The sequence below is a fragment of the Eulemur rufifrons genome, chromosome 6 (genome assembly GCF_041146395.1).
Source record: "Eulemur rufifrons isolate Redbay chromosome 6, OSU_ERuf_1, whole genome shotgun sequence".
In the NCBI taxonomy this organism is placed as follows: domain Eukaryota; kingdom Metazoa; phylum Chordata; class Mammalia; order Primates; family Lemuridae; genus Eulemur; species Eulemur rufifrons.
Genome location: NC_090988.1, coordinates 89,635,252 through 89,661,806, shown reverse-complemented (window position 1 = coordinate 89,661,806; position 26,555 = coordinate 89,635,252). Strand labels below are relative to the sequence as shown.

General features: G+C 36.0%; 1 protein-coding gene and 1 pseudogene across 2 annotated transcripts in view; one reads left to right on the top strand and one right to left on the bottom strand.

Annotated features, from left to right (window-relative positions):
• CSTPP1 (centriolar satellite-associated tubulin polyglutamylase complex regulator 1) overlaps window positions 1-26,555 on the bottom strand; it is a 170,646-nt gene that overhangs the window by 128,157 nt on the left and 15,934 nt on the right. For both annotated transcript variants that reach the window (XM_069471309.1, XM_069471308.1), the window contains exon 2: window positions 102-204. In XM_069471309.1, the coding sequence (XP_069327410.1) occupies window positions 102-204 (103 nt within the window). The remainder of the gene's footprint in view (window positions 1-101; window positions 205-26,555) is intronic.
• Window positions 16,468-16,547, top strand: LOC138385484 (small nucleolar RNA U3; annotated as a pseudogene).

Here is a 26,555-nt window from a genome sequence, read left to right as displayed (position 1 = left end):
GTAACTACATAATCAGCATTGTCCTGCTCTATTCTGCATGGACTCTGCTTCCAAGTGCCTCTGCTGGGTTCCCGCTATTAGTAAAGCATTCATGTACTTACTATTCTGTGAAGAACCTGGCAATGCCATATTGGCTAATATCCTCCCTGTTCTCTAGCAGCTGGCACACTGCATCCTCCATGTACGTGAGGACATGTCGCTGAGCTGCAAACAAAGAACAAGAGAGAAAGAGAAAGTGAGAGAGGTTGAAAAAAAAAAAGTTCTCCCAATCCCATTAGGAGACCATGGAAGTCAATCAAGGTGTTGGCTCTGCCCTACCAAGTGGACTAGAATAGGCAAAGCAAACTTGCTGGCCCTAACCGAGCTATGGTTTCAAAGGGTAGAATGGAAGATGATGTAGAACATGGCCTACTGCCATGTGACTGGCTAGTAGGATTAGCAACAACCCTTCATTCATTTCAGTGACAAGCGTGGGTTGAAGAGAAGCTTTAGCACCATTTAGCAGATACACCTGAAGTTCTTTTCTTTCCACCTCCTTCCATCCTCTTTCAGTTCTTCATGTCTCAGAAACTTACCCTAGAGGGTTGGTAATTCCATGCTTGAAGCACGAATGATCTGATTGTAAAGAAAACGCAATTCTTTAATTTTACAAAAAGTCACTAGAAAAGTTTAAGAACCATGAAAATTTCAGTACTGCTCTATATGTAAATTATTAACCTTGGTAAATAACAAGCCCATGAAATCTGTGTGGCTCCATTTATTAGACATCATGTTTTCTGCATTTCTTGTGACTGGGAAATGTGTGAATTAACCATAGGCTTGTTATAAAAAGTGTGAGTGTTAGATCTGGGTTTGAATTATGACTCTGTCTTTGGTAGCTTAATCTTGGATAGTTACTAATCTGCACCTGTTTTCTTCTTTATCCAGTCTGGAAAGCAATACAATTTAACTCTGTTTCTCAAAGTATGGTCAATCAACTCCCTGATCTGATTTACCTGGGATGCCCTGTTAAAATGGCAGATTTATAGTTTTGCACTATCCCAGACTTAGTGACCTTAAATTTCTAACTGGAGCCCAGTGATTTTTAACAACTACCCTTAGTTCTTCTTAGGTACTCTGATGTTTAACAATCACTGGTTAAGAACTTGGGGTTTGGACTTAGAGAGACTTGAGCTCCATTCTCAGTGCTACCACTTCCTAGTTGAGTGACCTACTCTCTAAGCCTACTTCCTCATCGTAAAATATGTATAATAATAGTACCTACATCGTGGGGTTATAAGAATTAAATACAGTAATCAGGTAAAACACCACAGTGCCTGGCACATAGTATAACACATACTTGATAATACATTTTCTTAAAAGCCTATCTCAAAGGGTTATTGGGAGTTTACTGCAGTAAACAACGTAAGCCCGAGCTTCTTATATAGCAGGTACTCAACAAATGCTTCTTCCCCTTCCCTGAATTTTGTCCTTAGGTATGATAATGGTATCCTGACACACTTTACCTAGAAGTTTCTAATTCAGTGTTCCCATTTACCATCCAAAAATTCAGAAAAATACTTTCTTCTGGAGCAGTGAGAACAAAAAAATCCAAAAATGATGAATATCCTGCCAAAACCAATTCCATGAAGTTGCTGCCAAGGTAAACATTTGCCTCTTTCACAGTTTGATTCTTCTGGAAAATATGGAGGAATTCACTAAAATTTATAAAAATGGGTGCTTCAAAAAACTATTCCTGAAGTCCTGCTAGTCTAGTGAAGCTCATGAAACAAATAAGTTTATCTACTGATCTGAATTCAAGAAAGTCTTCATTTGACAATAGTGACCATGTGACCTAAGGTTTCACCACTATGTGTTTGTACCAGCCTAAAGTCCAGATGAATGACATATTTACATTTTGTAACTTGTTCTACTAAATGAGTGCTTCCCAAAGCTAACATCTACCAACCACTGCAAACCCTCACCCTCCCACACCCCAAAAAAGATGTAAAAATAAAATCAGTGCTTCATCAACTCAACAGTTCATCCAACTGGAAAACTGTTTATTTAAGAAATGGCCAAAACTGAGAGTGAAGCTATTAGATAATACATGCCACATTCTAGCATTAGTTGTTTTCAAAATACAATCATTTTAATTAAGTATATATTAAATTGAGAGGAAAAAGTATCCAGACTAACATTAAAATCAGTTATATTTTCACTTCTATATTCTCCTTCCTTTCTTCTACCAGCTTATCCTCATCTTACAAAAAGACTCCTTCCTTGGGCTGTATGGTCTTTTATAACTTAGCTCTACCTAAGGCTAGTACAGGATTTTTTTCTTTTTGATGATAGAAATGAAAGAGCTCTACTTAGAAGCAAATCCTGCTGCTTCTCCTCCCTAGCTCCAGGGACTAAAAGTTAATGTGAAAGCCCTTTATGGGGGAAATGTTTTCAGAGAAGTTAGAATCAAAGTACTTTTGTCCTCCTAGGAAAAAAAAGGATGAATTTTCTGGAAAATAGACTTTGCACCAAAAATACAAAAAGAAAAGAAAGAAAACCATAGGACCATACATATTTAACATTTATCTGTCAATCAAATATTTAGTTTAATATTATAAATAATAGGCCGGGCGTGGTGGCTCACGCCTGTAATCCTAGCACTCTGGGAGGCCGAGGTGGGCGGATCGTTTGAGCTCAGAAGTTCGAGACCAGCCTGAGCAAGAGCGAGACCCCATCTCTACTAAAAATAGAAAGAAATTATATGGACAGCTAAAAATATATATAGAAAAAATTAGCCAGGCATGGTGGCGCATGCCTGTAGTCCCAGCTACTCAGGAGGCTGAGACAGGAGGATCGCTTGAGCTCAGGAGTTTGAGGTTGCTGTGAGCTAGGCTGACGCCACGGCACTCACTCTAGCCTGGGCAACAGAGTGAGACTCTGTCTCAAAAAAAAAAAAAAAAAAAAAATATTATAAATAATAACAGCTACCATTTATGAGCACTCGTGCAACTTATTAAACAACAATATGCCAGATATAGTACTGGTTAATTGTTTCACATGAGTTATTTTATGCAGTCCTCACAACAATCATATGATAATTATTCTTATACTTCTATTTTATAAATGAGAGAACTGAGACTTATAAAAAATTTAGGTACTTTGTTCAAGATTACATAGCTATTAGGAAGACAAGCCAAGATTTGAACTGAGGTTTGTCTGATATCAAAAATCCATGCTCTTAACACACTGCCTCAACATTAACACTATATAATCAGTTATGGAAGTAAAAATTATCTTTATTTTACAAAGAGCACAAAGGCAAGAATGTATGTAGATAGTAAAATCACTTGAGAGATGTGGTCCATTTGTGTCTATGTGAATGTGTATGTATGTTTATGTATGTGTGTGTCTGTCCTGTCTCCACCTGCATACCAGTCAGCATTTGTGTGAAGTTAGAACTTGTCCCCAGATTTCAAAAGTTTCTTACAAAGAACTACCCCACCCATTTCTAGTTCACAAAGTGGAAACAGACAGACAGCCCTGATGCTCTTTTTGTGTGTGGGTGAGAGGAAGGAGCATAAGAAGAGCCAAAAGAGGTAGGGAAAAGTTCCTTCCTGCTGAGAATTTCACACCAACCGCCAAGTGTGAAGCTCTCTTAATTGCAGCTCCCCAGTGGTTTCCTTCACCTGCAGCTTTTATCAGTCCAATGTTCCCTCTGTGGTTAAGTGTACCACCCAACCCTGGAAAATCCTTACAGTTTACCAAACTTCAATGAGACAGAATTTCAAAGCTCTTGTCTGGCAATAAAACATGGAAAGTGTTGTTTTATATTATTTTTTAAATGCAAAGGAATAGGCTTTAATTTATGTGAATAATTAAAGAATAAAACAGCACACCTGCATCCCTGGAGGGCAAAGATATCTGGGCATCTTAGCTGCCCTCTTGGAAAAGAAAAAACATTTAAGACTGACTGGCTTTTCATCTTTGGCTTTGCTGTGACTTCTACAACAAGATCAGGATTAAGTTTTCCAACATGTACCAATAAGGCTCTATTGTCCTAAAATCCACACTAATGCCCAATCATCCATGTCTTGCTCAGATAGCATCCTTGTCTAAGTATTTATATTAATATAACTTCATTATGCTGTACTGAAAAATCTAAGGAAGTATAAGTAAACATGATAATGACTCTTGTATGAACCTAGCAAGTAAAGGAATTGTGGATCAGAAACTTCCTGGTTCTATTGATTCACTCCACACTGATCATTTAATCTCTATATACCACTGTCACTCTTGCTATAAAATGGGTATGATACTAAGAATGACATGTCTGATAATAAACTTTTGTTTTTTGGTTTTGTTTTTTTTTTTTTGAGACAGGGTCTCACTCTGTCACCCAGGCTGGAGTGCAGTGGCAGGATCACAGCTCACTGCAGCCTCAAACTCCTGGACTCAAATGATCCTCTTGCCTCAGCTTATCGAGTAACTGGGACTACAGGTGTGCACCACCACACCCAGCCTAAACTACAAAAACAGTCAATATATACAAAAGGTAACATATTAATGATTAACAAGCTACATACTGACTCTGTAGAGTGAAAGAGCATGGCAATTTACTGCAATGGTTAAGAACATGGGCTTTTGATCCAGGCCGACCTAAATTTGACTTCTACCTCTGGCACTTACTGCATGACTTGATGCAAGTTACCTAATCTCTCTGCCCTTTTCTGTAAAATTGGGGCAATAACATACCACTGAAGATTCTAGTGAGGATTAAATGAAATAATCTATGTATAAACTTAGCCTGGCACATAGAAAGTGCTCAATAAATATTAGCCCCCTACTCACTTATTTTAAAGTTTTGCTCATCCAACCAACAATGTTTACAGATTATCTTCAAGGATTCTTGGGCTACAAAAAACCCTAACCTATAATAATCTACATAATCATATACCCATTTCAGCTATGGCCTTTAAATTTGTGGGATGCATTCACTTATTAACTGCTAATTACTCAGGAGGCCCTAATTTATATGGGGAAAGTCCAAAACTATTTCTTTTTCTCTCTTCCCAAGTATAAATACCATCAAAGTGTTAGCTGTTTATTTCACAATTAAACAATAAGAGGTCCTATTTGGAAATTTTTGCTTGAGGGGAGTAGAATTTCCACCTCAACATTAGACGATTCTTATTTTTAATTATTATTTAATACAGAGTCCCAATACTAGAATAAATAAGTCTCACTGGAAAAATATTCATATGAATTATTATATGTGCCATTAATGGATATACACAAGGGCAATGGCAGTGTAAGTAACAAGCAGAGTGTATACATATACCCAACTTTAAACCTGACTTTTTCCCCTCCCTTGCCAGAATCCTTTTGAGACATATTTTGGTCTTTGAGGCCTCTTGAGATTCAGATGCTGGATGGCACAAATAAATGTTTATTACACTAAATTAAAACTATTCTCTAAGATAAGAAAAGTAAGCCTGTCATGTAAACTGTTTAGAAGTTTCAAGTTCAATTTCATTTATAAGTCACTAACATAATCTAGCATTTGATCTTGTGAGGCACAAATAGATAGCTTAATGGTTTAAAAAGTTAATAGACCTCTAAAATTAATTATTTACATCCTCCATCTTTACTGGTATGTCCTGGTCCAAGGATACAGTGTGTTCTGGTGTAACATTTTATCATCCATACCAAGACCATCTTTGATCTTTGACCACACTAGACCAATTTCCCTTAACCAAAGGGGATGGGGAAATGAGGAAAACAAGTACATGTAATTCTTATACAACCCAATGAAGTAGGTAACAGACTTTTTCTGAAGCTCAGATTGGTTAAAGAACCTGCCCAAAGTCTAAGTAAATGCCTGAGCTAGGATTTAAATTTAGACTTGACTCCAAAGCCCATGCCCTTCCATTATACCCCACTACCTCTCAAAGCCAAACATGAAAGCAAAACAAGAAAAATCCAAACACCTAAAATGTGTCCCATCTTGCACTGTATTATGTAGAAATTGCTGACTTTTCACTGTTAATACTAAAAAAGAAGCTTACATTGGTAAATTAGACAAAGTATTGGCATGACCTTTAAATTTTAAAAAATGTTTATTTCTAATTACACATGTAATTATTTTTAAACGTTCAAATGATACAGAAAAAGCTAAAGACCAATCCCACTTCCCATAGATTAATAACTGTTATCACTCTGAGGTGCATACTTTCAAAAATATAGAAATACAGTTTGTGATCTTGTTTTGTTTTTAAGTTTTAAGTTGTTTTTAAGTAAATGACATATACTTTTCTGCATCTTGTTTTTTTCACTCAGCAATATCCAGAGATCTTTTATAAAATAATATGGAACCAACTTACCCTTTTGATATTTCCCAATGGTAAATATTTCCCTATTGATAAATATTTAGGTTGTTTCCATGTTTTCACTATAAATGGGCTGTGTTGAACATTCTTGTACATGTTTCCCTGTGGATATGGATAGCTCAAAATGGAAATGGCATTTCATACCATGCACATATATTCATAATTACTAGATATAGACAATTGCTTTACAAAGTGGTTATTCCAATTAACACCCCTACCAGCCATATGAATACCTGTTTTCACTATCCTTGGTCTAAGTAAGACTTTGTAATTTTGCCAGTTTAATAACTATAAAATAGCTCCTCTCTGTTGTCCTTAGTTTTCTTGATTATAAATGAACTTAAGCACATTTTCATGTTTATCTATATTTCTTTTTCTGTGAATAACCTAGTAGTATCCTTTGCCAATTTTCCTCTCTGATTATCTTTTTTATTCTTGATTTGTAGATTTTTCCAATTCTATATATGTCACAAATATATACATCTACCTTATGGTTTTTCCTTTCATTTGTTTGTGGTATCTTTCATTACGTAGAAGTTTTTCTTTCTTTCTTTCTTTTTTTTTTTTTTTTTTTTTTGAGACAGAGGCTCACTCTGTTGCCCAGGCTAGAGTGAGTGCCGTGGTGTCAGCCTAGCTCACAGCAACTTCAAACTCCTGAGCTCAAAGGATCCTCCTGTCTCAGCCTCCCGAGTAGCTGGGACTACAGGCATGTGCCACCATGCCCGGCTAATTTTTTCTATATATATTTTTAGCTGTCTATATAATTTCTTTCTATTTTTAGTAGAGATGGGGTCTCGCTCTTGCTCAGGCTGGTCTCGAACTCCTGAGCTCAAACGATCCGCCCACCTCGGCCTCCCAGAGTGCTAGGATTACAGGCGTGAGCCACCGCGCCCGGCCTTTTTTTTTTTTTTTTTTAGACAGAGTCTCACTCTGTTGCCTGGGCTACAGTGCCGTGGCATCACCCTAGCTCACAGCAACCTCAAACTCCTGGGCTCAAGCGATCGTCTTGCCTCAGCCAAGTAGCTGGGACTACAGGCATGCGCCTCCATGCTTGGCTAATTTTTTCTATATATACTTTTAGTTGTCTATATAATTTCTTTCTACTTTTTCTACTTTTAGTAGAGACGGGGTCTCGCTCTTGCTTAGGCTGGTCTCGAACTCCTAACCTTGAGCGATCCTCCCACTTCAGCCTCCTAGACTGCTAGGATTACAGGCGTGAGCCACCGCGCCAGGCCAATGTAGAAGTTTTAAATGTTGATACAGTCAAAAAGTATTTATCTCTGGCCTTTGTGTGTGTGTGTGTGTGTGTGTGTGTGTGTGTTTTGTCCTGTCCAAAAAGGCCTTCTCTACTCCAAGTGTATAAACCTATTATCTTACATCTTCTTCTGGTATGATGTTTAGTTTAAGCTAATTGTGTCTCTTACAAAAATCATGATTTCATGATTAACATAGTGAGTATAGTACAAAAAGAAATTTAAAACTTACAGTAGAGAAAAATAAAGTGAAAGTATTAACCAAAAATCAGGCTTATCTAAACACTAACCAACTCTGAATATATAAAATAGCTGTGTCAAGTTTAACTTTGGGCCCCCAGAAAAAAATTATAAATGAATCACACCTTATAGATCAATATCCTGAGAAACATCCTTGATATAAATGCAGGAGGCCTCCTTCCTTTAATAGCTCTTGATCAATACAAGGCTTACTTAATGCTAGTTAAACTTACAAATATAATAACAGCCAGCATTTATGTGCAAGACACCATTCTAAGTATTAATTCACTTAATTCTCACAACAACCCTGTGAATTAGGTACTTTTATTTTATCCCCATTTTATAAATGAAAAAAAGGAAGACTCAGAAATATAATTTGCCTAAGGTTAAAGAGCTGGTAAGCAGCAGAGACAAGCTTTGAACCCAGCCTTTTGGTCTGCACTGCCTGATATTGCCATCCTTAAAGAGCTATGCAGTATGACATATATCAAATGGAATTTTCTTAGGACAAATTTGCACATTAAGGTAAGATCTTAATTAATTATAAAACAGACAAAACTATTACATTGCATCTATGCAACCAAACCACCAAAGTGCTGCTATACAGCTAGTCAAACTAAAAATACTAAAAGACACACCAGAAGCAAACAAAGCATTACACATATGCTAACATCACCTGTGACAACCAGCAAACAGGAGGTGACTAAAGATCTTTTATGTAAAGTGGAGGATGAAAAACTAAAGTCTACTTCCCTCAACCAAAAGAGGTATTGTACCAGTTAATAGCTGTGCAAAGCTGAGTGCCTTGACATTCAAATAGTCTCTGGTCAACTGTTAATCCTCCTGTCTTTCCTTTTCCTTCCAAAAACTGGTGGTTTTTAAAAATATTTTGGCGATGTCAATTAAGAGTAAGTGCTTAAATCCTATTGCTTCAGTATTTCCAGCCTAAATCCCATAATACAGAACTAGTAGGTTGGAGTCCTGCAATTTCAAGTGCCAGACTACAGAATCTTCTTTTTTAAGGACGCTTTCACAGAGGTTCAAATTTAAAGCACTCTGCTAGCTGAACATAACAAAATGTACTGCCTGAACAACAGAGAAATCTGAAGTAGCACTTAAGTTTCCCACAGTTACAATCTAAGGGACACATGAAGAACCCAAGTAATAACTGTCACAACAATAACTTTGTGAAAATAGTTACTCATAGAGCAGTATAGTTATCAAATTAACTCCATCAACACTCACAAAACTATTTTCCAGAAAGCACCATGAGTTTAAAAACAAAATTCTGTAAATTGACAAACGTGGAGCAAATCATGTGCCACTCATACTGTCATGTCAAACAGGGAAGTAGAAAGTTACAGAATGGAAATTAACTGTGCTATAGAGTCATCAAAAGTTGTAACCTTTTAGCCAGGAATAGTGGCAGGAACCTGTAGTCCCAGGCAGGAACCTGTAGCTGCTTGGGAGGCTCCCCTGAACCCAGTAGTTTGAGTCCAGCCTGGGCAACATAGAGATCTGTTTCTTTCAAAAAAAAAAAAAAAAAAAAAAGAGTTGTAGCCTTTGGGGGGGCAAACCATGTATTTACAGATTATCATTAAACTTACAGATTATTATTAAATTCATAATGTGCAATTTATGAATATACAGATTAGTGATATTAATGCAATAAGATACTAATGCAGTAACTTATTTACTTATCATTTTACATTAAAAATATTTTATAAAAATTAGTTACCATTCACAACTGAGATAACAGCTAACAGGATCTCATTTTTTTTCTAATGACAAAAAGATACAGGAGAATTCTAATTTAAGGTAATTGAAAATTCCTGGGTTTAAAATTCCCAATCCTCTCTCTTCTGGCTGATATGGCCTTTATACAAAGGTGGGGATTCTTTTTCAAATGAGAGTTAAGTGTCAAATCTCCACTAAGAACTGCTTATGGTATACGGCAGGAATAATGCTCAATAATCCCTTTGAGTTTCTATTTTTGTTATGAAAGTAAAGGATGCTATTGCAGACATCTATAGGTACCCAGAGGCCTAGTCCAAAGTGCACAAAAACCATATGGATGAACGAATGAAAGAGAATAAACAGGGAGACTTAAGTTTAGTTTATACGGAAAACTCATATCAACATTTAACGTATCATCTAAATTAATGGTGTAAAACACCACCAAGTACCCTATAAAAATATACTTTGGATCTATTGTACTAGACCAACATAATTTTTGACTCATCACTTTTAGGAATGTTGCAATCCTACCTTTCTTACTACGCTCAACTCAATGCCACCTTCTTTGTGAAACTTTCCCTGATTTTCTCCTAGCCAGAAGCAGTCTTTCCTTTTCCTGAACTTCCTAAACACCTATTTTAAATATTTCCAGTGGCACTTTCTACCTTAATATCCAGTCATTTCTGTTATGCATATGTTATCTTCTTTGTAAGTCCTGCTCCTTAAAGACATATAGGTACCATGACTCGTTTATTTTTTATCCTTGTTAACACTCAGGACCATTCAGTATCTTCCACATAGTAGTCATTCAAATATTTACTGAATGGATACATAAACTGTATCCACTATTTATAAACTGTGGTTCTATTCTTTATTCAACTCAACCATTTCCGCACTGTGCCTCCCAGGTGGGAAACACTAAATACCAAAACACATTCTGTTACAATATTAGGGTTCTTACAGGAAGCCACTTTTGTCCTGCTCTCAACCACTCTTTCTGTTGCCTTTTTACTGTTCCTTCTCTCTATTCCAATGAGAAGGCACTTGTTCTTTCTATTGTTGCTAAGAGCCTCATTATGTTCAAGGTAAAGTAAAAAATGCATTCGATGCAATTACCAGTTCCTCACAAATTTGGGGGTACTTGTCATTTCAACATCCAGGACTTGTATAAAAGAAAGTCCAAATGCTTTTCACTCCTAAGAACTATTTTCTTTTTTCTTTTTAGACAAAATGGAAGCACACAGCACAGGAAGCAGTCCTCAGTAAGCCACCGTTCATAAACAGCTTTGCTGAAAGCATAACAAAGGTTCTGTTGTGCTCTTGCATGGCAGGGCCAGTAAGCAGCAGGAGCAGATGAACTCTTTAAGAAACAAAGGTTCTGTCTTCATGCAAATGTTTGCATTAATAAAAAATGAAGAGAAAGATATAGAAAATGCAGCTAGCTGGACATAATAGGTCTCTAAACGGGAGGTTTTTCACATTTTCCAGGCGGAGTCAGCAGGTCTTTTAAAAACTTTGTCATTCTGAACATTTCACAGACATCACAAGAAAGACATGCAAATAACAGAAGCAAATCAAAGGACATCCCGCTGCTATGCTGGCGCCTCCCTCATCCATGCCTGGTTTGTCATTTTCTGTTAACCCTAGTGCTGGCTGCTGTTTTGAGGAATGGAGTCCCTAGCCCATGTGGCAGTACATGTCCAGCCAGCTGGCCCCAGCACTGATAACATTACAATGCAAGCCATGTACTACCACTCAGGGACACGTGCTGCCAGGCAACAAGTGCAATATGTGATTTTTACACACTCGGCTTACAAATCTGCATGGGAAAGAGCCTCTAAACTAACCACTTAATAAGATATGGTCTTCTTGAGTGTGAGCATCACTGAGTAGTTCTCTGAAGATGGACTTGCTGAGGAACTTCAAAGTGAATTACAGTTGACCCTTGAACAATATGGGTTTGAACTGCAGGGGTCCACTTATACACAGCTTTTTTTTTTCCAACCAAATGCAAATTGAAAATACAGTAGGGGTGGGGGAATGCAAAACCCACGTATAGAGGCTGACTTTTCATATAAGGTGGAACCAATCCTCTGCATATACCATGGAATGACTGTATACAATAAGGTCATTAAAATAAATATAGAAAATAAAAAATCTTTTGGGGGCAGAGGGTTACCAGATATCTACCATGTGCTAAGCACTGTATTGTGTGCTCAACCTACATTGTTTCATTTAATCTTCACAATCACAGTTTAAGGTAGATATTTATTATTCCCATTTTACAGCTGAGGAAATCGAGGCTTAGGGAGGGTATGCCCAAGGTCACACAGTTAATAATGGCAACCCAAGACCCAAAACTTTATGATGGGCTGGGAGCGGTGGCTCACGCCTGTAATCCTAGCACTTTGGGAAGCTGAGGCAGGAGGATTGCTTGAGATCATGAGTTCGAGACCAGCCTGAGCAATGGTGAGACCCCATCTCTATAAAAATAGAAAAATTAGCCAGGCATGGTGGCATGCCTATAGTTCCAGATCCTTGGAAGGCTGAGACAGGAGGATCACTTGAACCCAGAACCCAGAAGTTCCAGGCTGCAGTGCCACTGCACTCTACCCCAAGCAACAGAGCAAGACCCTGTCTCCAAAAAAAAAAACAAAAAAAAAAAAACCCACCTGTATGATGGCAATTTCCCCTCTGTTCTATACATTTTTCTCATCTTTTACTTTTTTGTGATTGAAACCTAGCTTACTTTGAAAATATCACAATGACTGTATTTACTCACTGTAGGACCAATTAAGTCACTCTTTCTCCATTTTTAATCATTTGGAGTCTTTATCATTCATTTTTAAGAGTGAATGGCTTTTTTTTTGTTAGTTTATGGTAAGTATCTGATTAAAGCTTCAGATGCTTTCCCACAGAAAAATGAATATAATTTAATTTGTTATGTATAATTTTAGAGCATTCAAAGAACTTCCTAAAGCTCATCTACAGCTCCCCTGAGGGTTCATGGCCTACATGTTAAGAAACAGTGCCAGAATTCATCTCTCTTCTTAGGAGCACATGGTCCATTTTTTATTCTCCATCCTTTTTCCTACTATTCTCCTTAAGCTCTTCAACAAACACAATGATGACCCATTAAACCCCTTGACCTGAAAATTCCTTGTCCTCCTCAATTTCCATTGAACACACTATTCTTCTGCATTGAGACTTGAAATCACTTAAGTCCTCCCACAGATTCTAACCCAGTAGCCTCTCTGGATTGTACTTAACTTGGAAGTGGTAGTCAGAAACTTCATTACTATTTTCATCGCTGCTCCTGAATTAAAAAAGCTTAAGAAATAGAAGGACTTTATTCTACTCCCATCATTTTACCGATAAAGACCTTGAAATCTTTCTTCCTTTTTGACTTTCTTGATCTATTGTTGTAAAGTTCTTAGCCTTGTTCAAATGTAGCTCTAAAGTTTTCTATATTTCCCTCTATAACTACAATGCCAAATTTTTTTGTACAAAGCAAGCAAAATCATGGCAACAACTGAACAATTACATTTCTTCAGAGAAAAATGATGAGAAAAACTAATGTAAAAAGAACTGAAGACATGTATATATAAGAGGGTTCAAATTAAACCAAAGTACTCCTTGTATTTTCTGGGGTTTTCCCTTCCTCATTTTTCTCTCCTTTTTTGCTTTACTTAATATTGTATTTTTTAAAAAATTTAATAAGTACTTTGTTTTGACATTCTAAACATTTCTTTATACAAATACTGCCAAGTTTAAAAATATGTTCCCAGAATTTTTAGTTTTCTCTGCCCAAATCACTTTGTTATCTCTCTATGGAGACACAGTCTCTTTGATTCCTTCCCTAATTCCTCCAATCTCCAGGTAAAAATTGGAGCATGTTTCTAAGGAAGAAGAGGCTGTTGGGGTTGGCAACTAGCAGTCTCTACTACAGCATTATATTAATGTAAATGTTTTAAACTATCTTCCTTTCCCCAACACATACACACACACCCCTCACATACACATACATATCTGGGCTTGTGGTCACTGGAATAAAGATCATATTTCTCAGCTTCTCTTGTAGCTAGACTTTAGTCATGTGATTAGTTATAAAATATAAGCAAAATACTGGGTGTGTCTTCTAGAAAGTACTTAAATGGGACTGATTCAGCTGAGAGATGTCCCTCCCTTATTTATCCTAGGGGATAAAAGGGAAATCCTTCAGTCCTCATGGATGGAATCTATGGATAGGATGTTGGTGTAGAATCCTGAATCCTTGATGACACCTTGGAGCATACCGTACCAGATGTGGACGGCCTATCTTCAGACTTCTTTTCTACGAAAGAGAAATAATCTTCTCTCTTGTTTAAACCATATTTTAGGTTTCTCTTGCAAGCAAACCTAATACTAATATAAAATATCTATATGTTTTCCAGAAAGTATAAATGAAGGTATCAAACTAATGTAGCTGGCAGGTGATCACTCAGAAAGCTCATTGATCTATTCATAGGTCTATTCATAGATCTAAGTTAGTGCATACTAGGACAGGACAGAGCATTTCCAGATACTACTCTAGAATCTGAAGAGATGTACTGTCATCTTCAATGTTTACTTTGTTGTAAACAAGGCAATAACTTTCATAACTGGAATAAAAAAATTTGTATTGTTCCTGAAAGTTTATTAAATACTTTCATATGTATTATCTCATTGAACCTCACAACCAGCCTAGGAGTCAGATAAGGCTGGGATTATTATCTCCATTTTACAAATGAGGAAATTGCCCAAGGCCACACAGTTTGTAAGTGGTAGGGCAAAAACTTGAACTTTTATCTCATGAGTATAAATATTTTCAACTGAACCACAAAATTAGGATAATTCTTAGAGAAATTTAGAAAGTTTAAAATGATCATGACTAATACTAACCAATTGATATAAATATCATGATTGCAAAACAGACCACAAATCAATTTCTTGGTATTTAATAGAACTTACATAAAGATTTTTTAAAATTAATTTTTCCATTTACTAACTCTAGAAACACTCTGTTCAAGTTTAGAACTGATGACAGCTCCATTTCCTTCTCAGATCCTTCACTTTGAACTACAGAGGAAAATGAACAAATGAGGGGCATCACATGAAGTATGAGGTAGCAAAGGGGAAGGAAGTACAACTTCTCTCTAATGGCCATTTCTCATTGGACAACCTAGGTCAGATTCTATCTGGTATAAGACACTTCTGTAATTGCATCCAGAAATCTCTGTTTAGAAAACTTACTCTGCACTGCTCAAGTATCCAAACTCATCAAGGAAAGGTGAACTGGCCTTCAGTCCAGCTCTTAAATAGAGAATTGATCCCAGCTCTGCATTGCCACCCCACACACAAGCACTCAGGCTCAACAGCCCTAGCAAGAGGGTTGTACTATATGAAACCTGGTTTCTAATCCCTATATTGTAGATGAATCAGTGGGGCATTATGCAAGGTACTTAACCCCTCAACTTAATTTTCTCACTAGATCATAGAGGAGAAAGATATTTTACTCTCCAGGGCAATTTGGAAATCTGATTAAGTGTATTTAAACATTCTGCTTCTATAATGTTTACTATAAATAAATATGGAGAATGAAATCACTACATTTTCTTCTACTTGAAATTTGTACTTTGTCTTTCAGAACAAAATGACCCTGTAGGAAGCCTTGTTAAAGGGACCAAGGTTAAGGAAAATGTTAAACTGAGAAAAATGTGAATGGTGCTAGTGGGGGAAGGAAAAGATAAAAGAAACTTTACTATCAATTTCACTTTCTTGAGATTATAAAATTATGAAGCTGGTAGCAATCTTATTAGGTCATATAGTTTAAGGTTTTTCTTAAATTAGAAGATCAATGTATTATTGTATATTAAAACATTACCTTAACATATTAACTGCCATGTGAGTTGTATTTAACTCTAGCTTTAAGCCTGAGGCCTAGTGAAGCATATATAACTCACACATCTCTTCACCTTGGGAGCTGTAAGAACTATTTTTCAAGTTGCATATAACTCAAGCATAGAAAACAATAAAAAATAATGAATTTTTCATTAAATTAGAAAGGATTGTTTTGTTTCTGAAGTTTTTATTCTATTTTTGTGATAAAACACCATGGCCCCAAGGAAAAAAATTTTTTTTTAGTGTGGCAGTCAATGTGTTAAATCCAGAATTCTTTTTTATTTTTAGTTTTTTATTAAAAATAATGTGGCTATAAACACCTTTGCAAAATTTATTTTCTCTTTGGAGTTACTTCCTTAGGATATATTCCCAAAAGTAGGGCTCTAGGATCAAAAGATGTTCATTTTTATGGCTCTTGTTATGCATTGCCAGATTGCTCTTCAGAAAGAATATACCAAATTATATCACCTGCAAGAAATGAAGACCTTTTTCTTTGTAGATGTCTCAATATAAAGCTGTTTGTTTTAACTAACTCAAAAGTGTTTTAATTTCCAATGATTTATTTATTGGCAAACCTGAGTATTTGGTAAGGTTATCTTTCCCTTTATGAGTTAAAAAATTTAATTGTAAAAGCAATACATGAATGGAATAGAAGAATACAGAAGGGTATGAAACAAAAACAGGGTAAGTACCCTCTTAATTCAATTCCCCAAGGGATTCACTGTTAATGGTTTGTTCTATACCTTCTAGAACTTATTCTGTATGTGATCATACACACTCATTGGCAAATGTTCATTAACTTGTTTTGCAGAAAAAGGTAATGACACTGTACATACTCTGCAACTTACTTTTCACTTAATACTTCGTGCACATTGTTCCATATTACCAAATCTAACTCATTCTTTTTAATGGCTACATAGTAATATCTATTATAGAAATATCATAATTAAGACTATATACTTTCAGGGATCATTTCTGTAGTTTATTACTGGAGAAGTTTCTCTGAACGTGTATAAAAAAATTAAAAAATAGGAATATCATAATTTACTAACAATTCCATTATTATTATTATTATTATGAGACAGGGTCTTGCTCTGTCACCCAGGGCTAGAGTGCAGTGGCATAATCATAGCTCACTGCAGTCTCAAACTCCTACGCTCAAGCAATCCTCCTGTCTCAGCCTCCCAAATAGATGGGACCACAGGCACATGCCACCAAACCTGGCAAATTTTTCTATTTTTTTGTAGAGACAAGGTCTCAATATGTTGCCCAGGCTCATCTTGAACTCCTGGCCTCAAGCCACCCTCCTACATCAGCCACCCAAAATGCTGGGATTATAGGTGCCCAGGCCCATTCCCTTATTGATGGGCATGTAGATTGACTCCAGTTTTTCACTTTTACAAAGAATTTTGCACATAAACAACTCTTAAATCATTTATTTGACTGCTTGTCTTGACAGCTCTCAGTACTATAATATAAATTAGTATCATTTATTTTCTTTATACATCATATATATCAAGTTTTATTTAGCACATTCATCATGATTGTCCTTATCCTGTCACTTTCCTTTTACCTTTGTTATTTGTTCTACAGAAATTTTCTTTTTTTTTTTTTTTTATTTTTTTTATTTTTTTTTTTTTTGTTGAGACAGAGTCTCACTTTGCTGCCCGGGCTAGAGTGAGTGCCGTGGCGTCAGCTTAGCTCACAGCAACCTCAAACTCCTGGGCTCAAGCGATCCTACTGCCTCAGCCTCCCGAGTAGCTGGGACTACAGGCATGCGCCACTATGCCCGGCTAATTTTTTCTATATAGATTTTTAGGTGTCCATATAATGTCTTTCTATTATTAGTAGAGACGGGGTCTCGCTCAGGCTGGTCTCGAACTCCTGACCTTGAGCAATCCACCCGCCTCGGCCTCCCAGAGTGCTAGGATTACAGGCGTGAGCCACCGCGCCCGGCCTTTTTTTTATTTTTTTTTATTTTTTTTTTTTTGAGACAGAGTCTCACTCTGTTGCCCAGGCTAGAGTGAGTGCCGTGGCATCAGCCTAGCTCACAGCAACCTCAAACTCCTGAGCTCAAGCAATCCTCCTGTCTCAGCCTCCCGAGTAGCTGGGACTACAGGCATGCGCCACCATGCCCGGCTAATTTTTTTCTATATATATTTTTAGCTGTCCATATAATTTCTTTCTATTTTTAGTAGAGATGGGGTCTCGCTCTTGCTCAGGCTGGTCTCGAACTCCTGAGCTCAAACGATCCGCCCACCTCGGCCTCCCAGAGTGCTAGGATTACAGGCGTGAGCCACCGCGCCCGGCCAGAAATTTTCTTTTTAAAATTCTATGTATGCATCAATCTACTCTCAATTATCTATATTGATTTACATCATAAAATTATCTCAGCTGTAATTATACTTTATTTTTTCCTAGTTATAAAAAATATTTTAAGATTTTAGTTCAACTGCAATTCAATGTACCATATGGTATGAGGTGTGAATCTAAATGTACTCCTTCCATATTAAAACCTAGTTATCCCAACTAATGAATTTTTGACATTGTTTTGTTACACTTAATTTGTTACAGATTAAGTAGATTTGTACTTTAGCACCTATTTCTGGAATCTCAATTCTATTTCATTTGCTTATTTTTAAGTTAAAAAATTCACTACCATACATTTTTTTTGGCTTTCCACTTAAGTGTAATAATATACAGAAAAGTATGAATTTACACTTAAAAGCAGCACCCTAGAAAACTTCCTGGAGCCATTGTCCAGTCCCTAAACTCCCAAGGGTAAACACATAAATCAGTTTGCCTGTTTTATATAAGTGTGTATACATATAGACTCTTATAGTATGCAGTCTCTTGCCTCTGGTTTCTTCTACTCAACATTACGTATGTGAGGTTCATCCATGTAGCTGTAGGTAGTTGTTCATTAATTCTCATTGAAGCACAATATTCCATTCTTCAATCTCATTGCAGAATAACATTCCATTGTTGAATATAACACAATTTATTTATCAATTCCATTGTTGACAGCATTTGTTTTAATTCCAGTTTCCCATAATCTGGACCTATCATAAATGATGCTACTATGAGCATTCTAGTATAAGTCTTTTAGCAAACATATGTCCTCATTTTCCTTGTTTCAACACCTACACACAGAAGTGAATGACTGGGTCATAGGGTATGCATATGTTCAGCTTTAGTATATACTGCCAAACAATTTTCCAAAATATGTCAGTTTACATTCCCACCAGCAGTGCATAATGAAAAACTTTTACCAGTTACAATTTACCTGTATCCATCTTTTTAAATATAAAAATGCATCTTTTTATTTTGCATACTTTAATTAGAACAAAATAAACAAAAGCCCACAATATGCAATATCCAACCCTGTTGTCAAATGTGGGAGAAGGGGCTTAAGGACCTTGTATCCTGCCTTAGACATAAGGACAGAAGAGAGAAAAAAACACTAGATACCATCAAAAGGAGCCAGGTAGAACAGAGCCACTTAAGGCTGCTGTGGGAACCGTGGGGACCTAGATTCAGCTTTAAAAAAAAAAAAAATTTCAGGTCTTACTGCAAGACAGAAATACCCAACACTTTAAAAACTAACAGTGGACCTAAGAGTTCTAAAGCACAAAGAACAGTACTTCTTTGTTTTTTCTTGTTTTTTAAGAAACATAACCTTAACGCTTCTCTTAGTTTTAAGTGAATAACATAAGCTAGAAACACTCTGTTTTTAGTTGTTTGGGGGATGATCAAGATTAGATACTAAAAAAAAAATTAGATAATTAATTTTATCAAAAGGTTTTTAATATCTATTAATATGCTTCTATGGGTATTTCCAGTTATCACTTTCTGATAAATAATATTATAGGTAAGATTAGTCTTATATTTACAGGATAAACATAGATTAAAGAGATATGCAAAATTATAAAATGATGCTATTCTTCTCACTAATTGTTTCGATTTTGAAAAACATTTTTCATAAAAAATGCTGTTTATGTTAATATGAAATAGGCTTATTATTTTAAATGAATTAATGTTTAAAATTTGTTTTATATTCAAATACAGTCAATTTGGTAGATACGTGCTACCTAAACTAAATCTCAGTGAAATCCTCAATAAAAATATTTTTAAGAGTATTAAGAGATCCTGAAACCAAAAAGTTTTGAGAAACAAAACAGTCTGTACTAAAGCCCAGAGACAAGAGAAAGAAAGCACTGTGAGTTCTGGAACCGTACATTGTTCAGAATAGCTGGGGAAATCAGTTTGAAATGAGAATAGTGCTAGATGGAGTGAAAAAGCTGCCATATCACAAGGTTTGTATGCCATGCTCATTTGGGAAGTTGTTAAAAGATTTTAACCAGATCCAATTTAGATTTTAGAAAGAACACTCTGGAGGAAATAAGGAGAAAGAATTGATGGCAATGAGACCAGATAGAAAACTGCTGAATCATTCATTAAAGCCTATACTTTTCCTTTTTCTTTGCGGAATGATAGGTTGTTATTTATTATTTTAATTATACATTTTTTTTTAAAAAAATAGTGAATAAGGTGTTTTAAGCATGATCAGAAAGTCGTCTTGTCTAAACTATCAAATTTCTTAAACACGGCTAGCTAGCTATGACCAACTTTAAATAAACTACATCCATTCTTAGTATCTTTTTTTAAAAATCTCTTTTAGATCTTTCAGTTAAACATATCAGATTAAATATAAGTGTTTTAGTTTTTGCCTCCAAAACCTCTGCTAAATTATCACTGAAGACATTTTAAAAAGACTTAAACCATACCACCTAATAGGTGCACCTCAATAGATGCAGAAAAATAATTTGACAAAATCTAACACTCTTTCATGAAAAAAAAAACCCTAAAAATCTCAGAATAAAAGGGAACTTCCTCAACTTGATAGAGCATCTACAAAAAAACCCACAGTTAACATCATACATGCTGGCAAAAAACTGAATGCTCTCCCCCAAACTCAAGGATGGGGGAATAGACACGCTTGAAGCCCTGACTCGGGTGGGGCAAGGGCAATATACATAACCTAAACATTTGTACCCCCATAATATGCTGAAATAAAAAAAAAAAAAAAAGAACTCAAGGATGTCCACTGTTACGATTACTACTCAACATTCTATTCAGCTGGAGGTTCTAGCCAGCACAATTAAGCAAGAAAAAGAAATAAAAAGCATCCAGTTTGGAAAGGAAGATGTAAATGATCTCTACTTTCAGATGACATGATCCGGTCTATAGAAAATCCCAAGGAATATACAAACAAGAAAACTATCAGAGCTAATAAAGTAATTCAGTAAGGTTGTAGGATACAAGATCACTGTACAAAATTCATTGTATTTCTATACATGAGCAATGATCAATCCAAAATTGAAATTAAGTAAACAGTTCCAATTATAATAGCATCAAAAAATGAAATACTTAGGATCAAATTTAACAAAAGTATAAAACTTACACAATGAAAACTACAAAACATTGTTGAAAGAAATTAAAGAAGGCCTAAATAGATACCCTATGTTCATGGCTTATTAGACTTAATAATATTAAGATGGCAATACTCCACAAATTGATCTATAAATTCAATGCAGTCCCTATCAAAATCCCAGCTGGCTCTTTTGAGAGAAATTGACAAGCTGATCCTAAAATTCATATGGAAATGCAGAAGGCCCAGAACAGCCAAGATAATCTTGAAAAAGAATGAAGTTGTAGGATTCACATTCTGAATTTCAAAACGAACCAAAGCTATAGTAATCAAGGCTGTGTGGTACTGGTATAAGGACAGACATATAGACCAATAGAATAGAATTGAGAGTCCATTAAAAAAAACCATACATTTTATGGCAAATTGATTTTTGACATAAGCGCCAAGACCATTCAATAGCAAAAGAATAGTCTTTTTTTTTTTTTTTTAATGGTGCTGGGATAATTGGATATCCATATGCAAAAAAGAATGATTTTGGATCTCTTCCTCAAGATACAAAAAAAAATTAACTAAAATGGATCAAAGAGCTAAATGTAAAAACTAATACTATAAAACTCTGAGGAAAAAAATATGTATAAATCTTTGTGACCTTGGTTTAGGTAATTGTTAGGTAACAATTTGTAAGATATAACACCTAAAGCATGAGAAAAAAATAGATGAATTGGACTTCATCAAAATTTAAAACTTCTGTGCTCCAAAGGACACTAAGAAAGTAAAAAGATAACCCACAAAATGTGAGAAACTATTGGCAAATCATATATCTGATAAGCATCTAGCATCTAGAATATGTACAGACTGTTGCAATTCAACAATAAAATGACAACCTAACTAAAAATAGGCAAAGGGGCTGGGCGTGGTGGCTCACATCTGTAATCCTAGCACTTTGGGAGGATCCAAGGTGGGAGGATTGTTTCAGGCCAGGAGTTCCATACCATTTTGGACAATAGCGAGACCCTTTCTCTACAAAAAATAAAAACTTAGTGGGCCATGGTGGCATACCCCTGTAGTCCCAGCTACTCGGGAGGCTGAGACAGGAGGATCACTTGAGCCCAAAAGTTCAAGACCAGACCAGGCAGCATAGCAAGACGCCATCTCTTAAAAAAGTATTTTTTAAAAAACCACTAAATTGGCATGTTAATTATATCTCAATAAAAGAAGACACAGATTTATAAAAACAGAGTTGAAGTTAAGATGAAGATGGAAGCAAATAAGAGATGTTAAAATTTTGGAAAATGGAAATTAGACAAAAAAGTAATAACTATTGAGGTAGACAGAAAAAAGCTAAAAAGTAAATTGACTATACTGAGGAAGGAAGATAAGAAACATGAACATTCTCTTACACAACATCCGAAAGGCTTAGGAACTGTAGGTATCGGTATTTCTGAAGACATAGGTATAAATAACGGTAAAAACAGAAAGTTGGTTAAAAGTCTGTATAAGAAGCAGTTATGTTTCTAAATCTTGTTCCCAACATTGTATAGTAAAGTTACTACTCCTTCTCTACTCAGGTTTAAGAGTAAAGACTTACTCTCTATTGAGAGGCTGAATCAGGAGGATGTTGAACTTGGAACACCAAGAACAGGTGAAGACAGAGGTACCCTACTCAAAACAGGAGAATTACATAAAAGTCTAATATTGATCTGTAAGACCCTCCCCTACTCAGGACTTGAACAGACATCCAAGAAACTCCAAAAACTTGAGAAAAGCCTTTATATGAAAAACATATAAAAAATTACAAGCAGAAAAAAAGGAACTCAGAAGAAAAACAGAAAATGCAGAAGACAAACACAAAAACACACAAAGAAAAACCAATAAAACAAAAAAAGAAACCCCATAATTTATATTCTCAGAAAGATAAGATAAAATCTTGCATTCCTGAATCCAGAAAACAAAAGACAAGTGAATGGAAATTAAAAATACCAACAGTAAATGTGATAGCTAATTTTATGTGTCAACTTGACTGGGCTAACAGATGCCCAGATAGCTGGTAAAACATTACTTATGGTTGTGTCTGCGAGAGTTTCTGGTGGAACTTAGCATTTGAATCAGTGGACTGAGTAAAGAAGATTCACTTTCACCAATGTGAGAAGGCATCATCCAATCCATTGAAGGTCCAAATAGAACAAAAAGGCAGAGGAAGGGCAAATTCTTTCTTCTGCATTTGGACACTGGAGCTCATGGTTCTTGGGCTTTCAGACTCTGGGATTTATACCAGCATATGCATCCCACCTCCCTTCTCAAGCCTCTGGACTTGGATTGAATTATACCACCAGCTCTCCTGGTTCTCCAGCTTGCAGACAACAAATGGTGGGACTTCTCAATCTTCATAATCATGTGAGCCAATTCCCATAATAAATCTATACAGCTGACCCTTTAACAACATGGGGATTAGGGGTGCTGAGCCCCATGTAGTTGAAAATCCACATATAATTTTGGACTCCCAAAAACTTAAGTACTAATAGCCTATTTTTTACTGAAAGCTTTACCCATAGCATAAACAGTCAATTAACACATTTTATATGTTATATTTATTATATACTGTATTCTTAGGATAAAGTAAGCTAAAGAAAAGAAGATGTTATTAAGAAAATCATAAGGAAGAGAAAATATATTTACTATTCATTAAGTAAAAGTATATCATCATAAAGGTCTTCATCCTCGCCGTCTTCATGTTGAGTAGGCTAAGAAGGAAGAGGAAGAGGAGTGGTTGGTCTTGCTGTCTCGGGGGTGGCAGAGGTGGAAGGAAATCAGGATATAAGTGGACCTGTGCAGCTGAAACCCATGTTGTTCAAGGGTCAACTGTATATTTATATATATACATATATCCTATTGGTTCTGTTTCTCTGGAGAACCCTGGCTACTACAGTAGATATTTTTAATATTCAACAAAAGGATTGGAAAAGTTAAAGATATTCACAGCATATATAAAAATAACAAAAAATGTAGAAAAGATGAGATAAAGACAAGAAAATTAGAGCATAAATCCATAAAGTTCAATGTCTGAGTAACAACAGTTCCAGAGATAGAACAAAGATGAGAAAATATCAAACATATAATTCAAGAAAACTTCTCAGAACTGAAATGTGTGAATTTCCATACTGAAAAGGTCCCAAGACAATGAATGAAAAAAGATACACAGCAAAGTATGTCTACATGAAATATCACAAATCAGAATGGCATTAGATTTCTGAACAGCAACACAGAAAGCTAAAAGATAATGGAGAAGTGTCTTAAAAATTCTAAGGGAAATATATCTCCAACACAGAATTTTATACCTACCTAAACTATCAATCAAGTGTAAGAGTAATATAAAGACATTTTCAGAGACACAAGATTCCCCAAAACTTTACTTTGCATGCATCCTTTCTCAGAAAGCTACTGGAGGATACAATCTAACAAAAAGGAGTATATAAGGAAAAAGGAAGACATAGGCTTTAGGAAATACGGAATATAACTTGAGATAAGTAATACCCATGATAAAGAAAAAGGATTTAGAGAGCAACCAGGCCAGATTCGAGCAGGTGGACCAGTTAAGTGAAGAAGTACTTCAGAAAAGTTATCTTAAAGAAAAGAAATTGAAATTGAGAGAACATCTGATATGTCTGTATTAACTGCGAGAAGACTGATCCTTTGTTGAAAAGTTTAGGGATGAATTAAAGATAGGTTCATAGAAAACCAAGCACAAAAGACAAGGTAATTATTAATTGCAGGAAAAAGAAAAAAATATGTAAAAAGGAGAAATGTAATCATAATAGTATACTACATGATATATGTATATGGAATTTCTATAGTCATAACAAACACTGAAAATTTATTTAACCAAAAATTATAATTTTATTGGAAGACTAGGAGGAAGAGATGTTTAGGCATATAAGACAACTAAAGTCCTCTGTTTCCATAACAAAAAGTCATTAAATAATACCTAAAAGTGAAAAATCAAGAAGAGCAGTTTAAACATGTTATTTTACAACATGCAGCAAAAATTTTTAAAACAGTGAAATATGTGAAAGTGGTCTCCTCTGAGGACTAAGACTCAGAGGTGAGAAGGTTGTGGGGTAGGGTATTGCTATCTGTGTGTGTGTGCACGTGTCTGTGGGTTATAACTCTTGTAGATCCATTTGACTTTTAAAGTTCTGTAGCTAAGAAAAATAAACATCACAATTTTTTTTTTTTTTTTTTTTGAGACAGAGTCTCACTTTGTTGCCCAGGCTAGGGTGCTGTGGCGTCAGCCTCGCTCAAACCAACCTCCAACTCTTGGGCTCAAGCAATCCTCCTGCCTCAGCCTCCCGAGTAGCTGGGACTACAGGCATGCGCCACCGTGCCCGGCTAATTTTCTTTTGATATATATTTTTAGCTGTCCATATAATTTCTTTCTATTTTTAGTAGAGATGGGGTCTCGCTCTTGCTCACGCTGGTCTCGAACTCCTGAGCTCGAACAATCCACCCCCCTCGGCCTCCCAGAGTGCTAGGATTACAGGCGTGAGCCACCGCGCCCGGCCAAACATCACAAATTTTAAATCCAACAATTGTTTGGACTTTCTTCAATGGAAGAAGTAGAATTTTACACTATTTGGATTTTCCCTCTTTTTATCCATTATTTGTGATATCCTGTTTTCCTAAAAAAGTTTTTCAATTGTTTCATCTAATTATTACTTAGTGGCCAGGAGCAGTGCTTACACCTGTAATCCTAGCACTTAGGAGACCAAGGCAAGAGGATTGCTTGAGGCCAGGAGTTCAAGACTAGCCTGAGCAAGAGTGAGACCACGTCTCTACCCCTAAAACAAAAAAATTAGCTGAGCATTGTGGTGCATGCCCATAGACCTGGCTACTCAGGACACTAAGGCTTGAGGATCGCTTGAGCCCAGGAGTTGGAGGTTGCAGTGAGCTATGATGTCACGGGCAACAGAGTAAGACCCTGTCTTCAAAGTAAAAAACAAACCAAGAAAAACATACATATATATATATATATATATATATATATATATAATGTGTGTATATATATACACACACACATAATCACTTTGTAATACTTTTGTATTTTTTCTTTTACCAATTTATAATAGTCAACTTTTGTTCCTGTTAATGTTCTAAGTTACTTCTTTTTTCAATGGATTTACTTATGCAGCCTTACTTCATGTTTTAATACTGTTCAGAATTCTTACACTTATCCCCAGTTAAGCTATCTTTCTTCCTTCCCACAGTAACTAATACAAACTTTCTTTGCTCCCCTCAAGTCTTTCACTTCTGCTTCTCTAAGAAGATAATCTTGGCCGGGCACGGTGGCTCATGCCTGTAATCCTAGCACTCTGGGAGGCCGAGGCGGGTGGATCGTTTGAGCTCAGGAGTTCAAGACTAGCCTGAGCAAGAACAAGACCTCGTCTCTACTAAAAATAGAAAGAAATTATATGGAGAAAGAAATTATATGGACAGCTAAAAAATATATAGAAAAAATTAGCCAGGCATGGTGGTGCATGCCTGTAGTCCCAGCTACTCGGGAGGCTGAGGCAGAAGGATTGCTTGAGCCCAGGAGTTTGAGGTTGCTGTGAG